This window comes from Apis dorsata, unplaced genomic scaffold, assembly GCF_000469605.1.
Source record: "Apis dorsata unplaced genomic scaffold, Apis dorsata 1.3 scaffold_220, whole genome shotgun sequence".
NCBI classification, from domain to species: domain Eukaryota; kingdom Metazoa; phylum Arthropoda; class Insecta; order Hymenoptera; family Apidae; genus Apis; species Apis dorsata.
Genome location: NW_006263502.1, coordinates 1,036,379 through 1,045,907, shown reverse-complemented (window position 1 = coordinate 1,045,907; position 9,529 = coordinate 1,036,379). Strand labels below are relative to the sequence as shown.

The 9,529-nt window shown below is 32.0% G+C and overlaps 1 protein-coding gene and 1 long non-coding RNA gene across 2 annotated transcripts in view; both read left to right on the top strand.

Moving 5' to 3' along the window:
• Positions 1-8,918, top strand: part of LOC116185577 — a 9,439-nt gene extending 521 nt beyond the window's left edge. Inside the window, exon 2 of the long non-coding RNA XR_004150431.1 lies at positions 6,264-8,918. This is a non-coding gene — a long non-coding RNA (uncharacterized LOC116185577). The remainder of the gene's footprint in view (positions 1-6,263) is intronic.
• LOC102676862 (DEAD-box ATP-dependent RNA helicase 20-like) lies at positions 359-7,991 on the top strand. The gene is made up of 4 exons (XM_006615269.2): positions 359-509; positions 643-770; positions 1,398-1,848; positions 2,226-7,991. Exons 2-4 carry the CDS (start codon positions 739-741, stop codon positions 3,927-3,929), a joined length of 2,187 nt encoding a protein of 728 aa, XP_006615332.1. The 5' UTR covers positions 359-509; positions 643-738; the 3' UTR covers positions 3,930-7,991.
• Positions 8,919-9,529: the final 611 nt, after the last annotated feature.

Below are 9,529 nucleotides of genomic sequence, written 5' to 3'. Positions count from 1 at the left end.
AATATTATTTTAAATATAATTTCTAAAAATTATAATTTATTTTAAATATATTTTAAATAATATCAATAATCATTTTATATATATTACATTATATAAATATAATATATATTAATATAATATATTACTATATATTTATACATATTGTTTGTTGATTATAGTTTTTTTAACTCACAATGTCCTGAAAAAAAAAATTTTATATAATTTAAATATAATAAAAATATAATCGTTTCCATACCTTTCTATTTTAATTTGTTCTTTTTTCTTTTCATGAAAATTTGCCTTTATCTATGATAAATATATAACACTTGAACTTATTGATTTATCCTATCGTGTTACGATTGGACGACGTGTCAGCATCCGATTCTACATAAGAACGAACCAATGAACGATCTTCCTTTTTATGTGTGTGTGTAACCTACTAGTTAGGAGCGGAAGCATTGCCCAGTTGCTCGTTTCCGTCTTCCCAGTGCCTGTCAGCCATTACTGCTCTGCTCGCCGGGTCTTGCAGGGTAAGTCTATCCGAATATATTATCTTTTTTTATACAAATTTTTTGTCATTTGATATAAGATTATTATAGAATTAATATATTCATTTATATATTCATTTTATTAAATTTCTTATATAATTATTTTTGATCATAGGTGTAACTGGTACAACTGACATACTTTCCGAAAAATCGAAGATCGTTCCTACGGAACTGGTAGTGTGTCAGCAGATTCTTCCGAACTTTTGCCGAGATGTATAACAATAGTTATTCCAATCATACCAGGTAGAATATTTTAATTTAAATTATAACTTTTAAATATTACATATGTCAGTACCATACGTTATGAAATGTTAAAACTGGAGAAGTTTTTTTTTTTTAATATCGTGATCTCCACCATTTTGTTCATGAATTCTCTTATTCGTCATTTTTATTGAATTATTATTTTATGTTGAATTAATGAAATCACAATTTATAGAAGATTACTGTTCTAAAATGATAAAAAAAATTTACTTCTAACAAAAATGTATACTATTGAATAAGATCAAATGAGTCATAAAAAAAAGTAAAATGGCGGTGTCATTATCTAATGGAAAGCTACTGACAACCATAAGATGAAAGTACATATAAAAAAATTTTTTTTAAATCTTTGTTATTTAATATTTTTATAATAATCATTATTATTAATGATTTCTTAAATTATCTTTTTTCATGTGATATTATATAATATGATATATTAAAAATCATTTTTTATTAATATACAATATACTTCAAATATAAATAATATATAATAATTATATTATCATTATAATAATATAATAATTTAATATCATTTAATATTCTATATTAATGATTTAAATTTAATATTAAATTTTAAACATTAAAGAATGAGTATCATTTTATGAGAATTAGTTACAGACCCAGGGGAAGTAGAGATTCTACCAATCGTAATGGAGGGGGAACATATTGGAATAGACAACAACAGACAAACAAAGAGAAGTCAATTAAGAAGCAAGTCCAAAGAAGAACTCCTGGAGATTCACTGAAAAAACCTAGCTGGGATCTCTCTAAGTTACCAGTGATCACAAAAAATTTATATATTCCACATATCAATATTTTAAAACGATCCAGTGATGAAGTTAATAAATATCACATTGGCAAAGAAATCACTGTGAAAGGAAACAATACTCCTTCTCCAATTCAAGCATTTGAAGAAAGTAACTTCCCAGATTATGTAATGGAAGAGATAAGAAAGCAGGGTTTTGCTGAACCAACAGCAATCCAAGCACAGGGTTGGCCAATAGCACTCAGTGGTCGTGATTTGGTTGGAATTGCTCAAACAGGATCTGGAAAAACTTTAGCTGTATGTATTTTTATATATTTTTTCATATATATTTCATAAATAGTAATATACTTTTTATTTTTTTAATTTTTGATTGCATCGTTTATTAAATATAAAAAAAAATAAAATTTAAAATATTTATAATAATTCAGAAGAAATTAAGATTTTAATATTAAAGATTTGATTAATTTTAATTCTTTATTATTAAATCATGTCAATGAAATATGTTAATGATATAATTGATCATTATATTGATTAAATATAAAAGAAATCAGATTTCAATATTTTTTTTACATATATATTTTTTGAAAATATATATTGTCTAAATTATTGATAATTTATCAAATAAATATTTTTAGATGATTAAATTTAAGAATTTTGTTATTGATATTTTTCAGTATATATTACCAGCAACTGTACACATTAATCATCAACCACGTTTGAGCCGAGGAGATGGTCCCATCGTTTTGATACTCGCTCCAACAAGAGAATTAGCCCAACAAATTCAATCTGTTGCTAGAGATTTTGGTTCTTCCTCCTGTATTCGTAATACTTGCATCTTTGGTGGTTCCCCAAAAGGGCCTCAAGCTCGTGATTTAGAACGCGGTGTTGAAATATGTATTGCAACTCCTGGTAGATTAATCGATTTTCTCGAGAAAGGAACTACAAATTTACGCAGATGTACATACCTAGTCTTAGATGAGGCGGACAGAATGTTAGATATGGGATTCGAGCCTCAAATCCGAAAAATCATAGAGCAAATTAGACCTGATAGGCAGGTATTGATGTGGTCTGCAACATGGCCGAAAGAAGTACAAGCTTTGGCTGAAGATTTCCTCTCAGATTATATTCAAATTAACATCGGTTCTTTGACATTGGCCGCTAATCACAATATTCGTCAAATCGTAGAAATTTGTCAAGAGCATGAAAAAGAAATGAAACTTTCAAATCTTTTGAGAGAGATCGGCAAAGATCGAGGAAGCAAGATGATAATTTTCGTTGAAACGAAAAAGAAAGTGGACGATATTACCAAAGCTATTAAACGAGAAGGTTGGCCTGCTATCTCTATTCACGGTGACAAATCCCAGCCTGAGAGAGATTACGTGTTATCTGAGTTTAGAAATGGAAAAACAATGATTCTTGTTGCTACCGATGTTGCTGCTCGTGGCCTGGACGTAGAAGATGTGAAGTATGTAATTAACTTCGATTATCCGAACAGTTCTGAGGATTATATTCATAGAATAGGAAGAACTGGACGTTGCCAAAGCGCGGGTACTGCTTATGCTTATTTTACGCCTAATAATGCTAGACAAGCAAAAGAACTAATTTCTGTTTTGGAAGAAGCTGGTCAAGCAATAAATCCACAACTGGCCGATTTAGCAAATTCGATAAAACCTGCATACGGAAAGGGTCGCCAACGTTGGAGTCATTCTCGTTCTAATAAAGATAATAGTTCCACTGGGAGCCCAAGAAATAATAGTAGCCCGATTTCGAATAATTGGCAAAATCAGCACGTTCAGAGTACTCAACACAGTAATGGTAGCAGTCAAGAAAGGACTGTTGTACGCCAGCAAAATGGATATCAGGCCAGTCGACAGAATAGTTTCCAATCCAATTATCAGCCGCAACAACATCAACAACCGCAACAGCAACAGCATCAACACCAACAACATCAACAACAGCAGCAGCAGCAGCAGCAACAACAACAACAACATCAACGGCAACCGAATACTTATACCAATGGCTGTCAAACTACCAATAGCTATTCAGCTAGTTATCAAAATGCAAATATTCCTAGATATCATGGAAGAACAGGAGGTTTCCAAGGAAATCGTTATCACAATCGTCAGAGTGCTTACAACACCAATCAGACACCTGGAGGACAAAGCGTATATTCTATGCCGCCTCCATTCATGATGCCATCTGCTGGCGGACACACAGCTGATTCCTCCATGCAAAGCCTCGTTAACAACAAGTTTTTCCAGACGAATCGTCCACCACCAAATACTGGTGCTTGCGCGTATCAATCGATGGGATATAGTCAGTTCCAAGCTGTGCCACCGTATAGTTATCCTTATCCGCCTACACCAGTGCAGCAGTGACGCTTTTCAAGGTATAAATCGGTAAGAGTGCAGGCTAAGTAAGAAAATCAATTTTTCCTCTTTATATCAGGCCCATTATATATTTACGGTTTGTGTAGACAATTGGGTCTCTTTTGAATATATAAGTAACATAATGTTTCCTCTTTTCATTGTCATTTATTATTTTTTCTGGAATGATGCCGATTCAATGCATTCGACGAAGCAAAATTATTTGTGTTTATTCGAAAGCAGAGACAAAGCAGAGACAAAACAATCGATAATTTGTTGGTTTTATTATAGTTATAAATATTTAAATTGGAACGTTTTCAAACATTCGAGAGAAAAAAAAAATAAAAAAATTAATTATTACTTATTAATAATGTAGGCACATTCCAGTCAAGTTTTTTGAAGTAGTAGTAGTAATTATTTAGCAATGATATATTGATATAATCATTACTGGATGTAGAATATGACCAACAATTGTAGACTTGTAACTAAGTGGTCATATCCTAAAAAGTAATTAATCTTCTTGAGATAAAACTATGTAAACGTCATTTAATGCTTTCCCGAAATGCACGAAACGTATAGAAGGGGGGTGGGTTAACGTTTTCATATTTGATAATTTATTTATATTTTGCATATATATATATACGTATGTACAGGCAACGCTCTTCAAAATGTAAGGCCTTTTGCATAAAAATTAAGCCGTACACCCGTTTTTACAAAGCGCACGACGAATATAAAAAAAAATATCGTGTCCTCTGTTTTGTAACGAGACTGGGTGTTGTGTCTCTTTGATAATAGGGGAAAGGTATATCTCATCAAAATTAAAGAACTTTGATGGAGGATAAATCCAGCATAATTATATAGCGTACAAAAGTGAGTACTTCGAAACTATCCTGGGCCGGTATCTTTGGAATAAATTCAAAGCATAAAACCGGCTAATGGGGAAGAGAAAGGAAAACTTAAATTAAGCATGTAGTCACAATGGCTGTGTACCTCGGCGCAAAGTTTGATACCTTATTTTTATAATATATATCGAAAGTAATTTGTTGTTAAACCAACGAATGATTATACGAAGATAAAAAAAGTAAGAGAAACATTGTTGTTTGATGTTTATGCAATTGGCCACTGAGTGGTCTTGTCCTTGCGCGACCGTGTACAATGTATATAGGTGCACGCGCAGGCTGGCCGCAAATCGAATAAAATTTAGTTGTACCTGTTTTTTAGTTCGCGCTCATCGAAATTCTTGCTATTTTTTAGGGAACGATTCAGACTATCCGAAAGGCATTTTTCTATTGAAACGTTTAAGAAAAAAAATATTGCGCTGCCGTGAACGTATTGAACGCGTGATGAAAGAGTTTTTAACTTATGGTATTGATCCATGTGTTGTATATATCGTTATGGCCATTCCGAAGTGGCTTCCAAGGAAATTTCACGTGATAAATGATACGAAAAATAATGAATAATGAATTCATGCCGCGAATCGGGCACGAAAACCGTTTATCGACAGCGCATAGCGATTTTTTGCGGGCCTCCAGATTACACTGTACACGTCACTACTCGAATAAACGAACAGCAAAGAAAAGAGCCAACAGAGAAGAATGCAAGACTCGAATATACACTCGAGCAAGGACTCGTTTGCGAACGACATTATTGTGATAATTATACGTAACGCTTTCGTGAAACGGTCTCACAGTTCGTTACTTAATTACGCACAGTAGAAAATGTTGTGAAGCAGTACGTGTGCACAATAACATTTCCGGTTGATTCACGAAACCGCGTCACACGCATTTCAAGCGGATTTTGCTCGATAAGAGAGGAAAAAGCTCTATCGATTCGTTTCTAGGTTTCCACATGGTAGTCTTTATATTCTTCTTTTGCTGAGCCGATAGATTGGATATTTCAAAATATATGGTGGGGTCGCGAACAGAAGTTAGGCATTCGCGGTATATTGTTGTCTTTGTCCTTTTCAACATTGTGAATGCTTATACGCTCCTACTGCGTTGATCTGACTGCAACATGTTGCGTTGTCAGAATGAATAGTGATATAAATAATAGGAAGCGTATGCTACGAGTATTGGACACTTCTGAATACTCATACATTGCGTACGCCCTCTATTAAATCATCTTATTGATTTTTGAAACTTCGTTTAATCTATGTCTTTTCATCGTTGTTGATCAGTAATTTTTCTTTAGTACACTAATTATCTACTTCTTCTGAATTTTTCTTAGTACGTAGTCTACTATATTTTGGCAAATAGCAGACTATTGTAGTGCAATTCTACATCTTTCAATTCCATCCATTGCAAGTAATGCATCTTTCAAGCATTTATCAATAATTGAGGCTTATAGATAGATACATATATTGCTGTCATAAAAATTTGACAGATAAATTAAAGTTTCTTCTAAATATTTCAGATAGCCTCAGAATTATAACCCTTTAAGCTGTGCTACATTTGTTCCCATATACTAAAGTGAAATGAAAATTAATGACCGTCGAATATGCATATCTTTTCTAAAACCAAATCTCTAAACGTATGGTCATAGAATTTTCTTAGAAACTTGTTATAGTTGAAAAAGTTTAAAGGAAGTTTAAAAAGTTTAAAAAGAAGAACGCAGAGCAAATATTGAACGTTGGACAGCAAAGGGTTAATATTTTACATTTCATTTAACAGAACACATAACAGACATCATGCTTTTAAGTTTTTTCCTAAATAAAATAAATGTTCTAACGAAGTGCAACTTGCATTTTGAAAATTGATAGTGGGTGTACGCGTAGTTCTGTGATATGTAAGATGTAGCATATTTATAGATCTACCTATCGTGCATCATGATTAAAATAAGGAACGTATCTTATCAGTTTTATACGTGGTATACAAATCATATGATCCTAAATGACGTGTACTGCGAGAGCTGTCTACTTTAAGGAAAGAAAAACAAAAGTTGTTGCGAAAAAGCGAAAGATCAGTATTCCTTTTTTTTTTTTTGTTTGCGTTTGCCGTGCGAATTCGTATATTGTCAGGGTAGAGAATAGGGAGAAGAAATTGGAATATGAAAACGTGTATTACTTCAGAGCGTTCTTCTATTCATCAATATCCAAGTTTTTTATTTCATTATGTAGTCTGATAAATTCATCTTCTAAGCGTATATGAAGATGTAGACACAAGGGTTCTTCGTTTCTCTCTTTCTCATATATTGTCAAACTATTTATCTCTTTTTTTTGTATGTTTGTCTATTTTATTAAGATATAGTCTTCTAAATACTTACGTGTTTGTTGCTAACAAAGGAATCTATGAAATTTCAGTATTTTTCAGCTATGGGTTCTTTTTTGTTCTTTTTACTTCTCTTTTTTTTTTATTTGCGTTAATGAACAATTATAAATCTTATGTTCATTTGTAATCGTACTACGTTTAACGAGAACTGTTAAAAACATGGATGCGTATTTTTCGTATAGTAGAATATGCGGTATACTTCATTTCTACGGTGCAAAATCGTATCTCTGAAGTCTACTTTCTCCCTACTAGTCGATATTCATTTTTTTTTTTTTGTTCTTTTTTTGTATTATACTCCGTTTTGTCGTGTTGTTAGGGAACATCCATTTCAGCTGTACACTTTTAATGTAACTCTTAACGAGATCAGTCATCTCTAGTTGATAACGAAAGATTTCCCGGAGAGAAAAAAACGAAATCTTATTCTCTTGTTGTTACAAAATGAAAAAGCGGAAACGAAACTAGTGTTCAACACTAAACTTTGCAATATCGATGAACTCGAATATATTTGGTCGATAATATTTCTAAGTAAACCGTACATATATTTTTTTATATCAGTTTTCAACAGTGATGGTAAACGTTGAACGAATGAGATGAGGGAGGTAGTTTTCAAGATATCTCTATGACACGCCTTCCGTCTGTTTAATTGAAGAAAAGGTTCGAAAAATATATTCTCGTGAAATCTTTGCGCTTGCATTAAGCACACTCGTTCAGGTCATGTTAGTTGATCGATCGAACTTGTAACCTTATATTTATAATCTGTTGTTCGTTTCACTCGAAGAAAAAAAAAAAAAAAAAGAAAAGGAAAAGAGTCAATGAAACGATAAAATCGGCACAGTTTTTCGTGTTGTAAAGATCGACGAATAAAATGACGTCGAGTTTTACGTGCTGAGAAAATCGTTAATGACACTAACATAGTCTCGGGAACACGAGAGTACCTTTTTAACGATTAATGCTGAACGCTGTGATATCGCGTACATAAACATTTTTATTATTATAAACATAAATGTGCATATTGTAATGTTAAAAAAAAAAAAAAAAGAAGAAGAAGAGTACATATTCTCCTTTATATGTGAAGACTGAATCTCGCCAACTTATACACAGGTTTAGCAGCCGCAGATACGTTCGTATACTGGATAGACTACAGATAGACTATTTGTACATTATTAATTGTAACAATATGTTTTTACGTCGGTAGTGCCGTATGTGGGGACGGTACTACTATGTTATAGTTCGATAACGGGTGCGTGTTCGTATTGTGCATTTTTTCTTTTTATTGAGAATTAATGTCTTCGGTGTGTCGTGATGAGAAATTCGCCAGATATTTCGCGTTTACTTTCCATAGAGGTTGGAATAGTTGCACGAATCTGGTTTCCTGTTTATTTCTTTCTTTTATTTTTTCTTTTTTTTTTTTTTTTTTTTTTTTTTTTCTACAATTTCGTTTGATTCTGGTCGAAAAAGAATTCGATCAAAAAAAAAAGGAAAGATATCAAGTTAAAAATATCGTTTGTATTTGATTTTCGAATGATTGCTTGCCACGTTTCACTTGTTTTTGATTTATCAATTATAGATCGTTCGTGAAATAAAGGGACATTACAACAACAACAGTACAATCCGTTTCATGATAGTTCCTATATTGCATTCTTCTTTGTAACGTGAATGAATTGCAGCTTAAATTTTTGCTAAGATGAGTCAAAGAATTTTCACACTTTTTCTCTGCGTATCGTTCTATTTGGTTAAAAAAAAAAAAACTTGCGAATATTTTATTGGTGTAGTCACATGTGTGCATTGCCAAGTCTGTTATTATTATTATTTTTGCGATTGTGTCACAATTGTTAACTTTACCACTATCTTTCATCAGTTTCTGGAGAAATGTACTAAAGATTGTTGATCGTTCATCAACGACGATTGGAAGTCGTGGATTAATCTCATATGTGTAAAGTACATTTTTCTTTCGTTATGTAAGGTTTAAGAAAGAAATGGAAAAGTGAATACGACGTTAAGATTAATTTTAGGAAAACTAAATTTGTTACTATCTTCGTTATTTATCCGTAATATTATGTCGTTTTTTTTTTTAAATATTGTGAAATAAGCGTAAAAATGATTGTTTCCTATGAAAAGTGATATCGTTCGTAATATGTAAACGGTAATATTGTTTGTTTGTTTCTCTTTTTCTTTTTTTACTAATAATAAATTTAGTTTTTTCCTAATGTCAAATGTAGACTTGTTAGTGTATGCATGAATGTTGAACACTGTACACTGCACGACAAAATTTACTGTGCAAACTTTTACGAAACTGTGAAGTTATTGCAGTTTACGATTCAGATATTTATCATTTTTAATAATGCG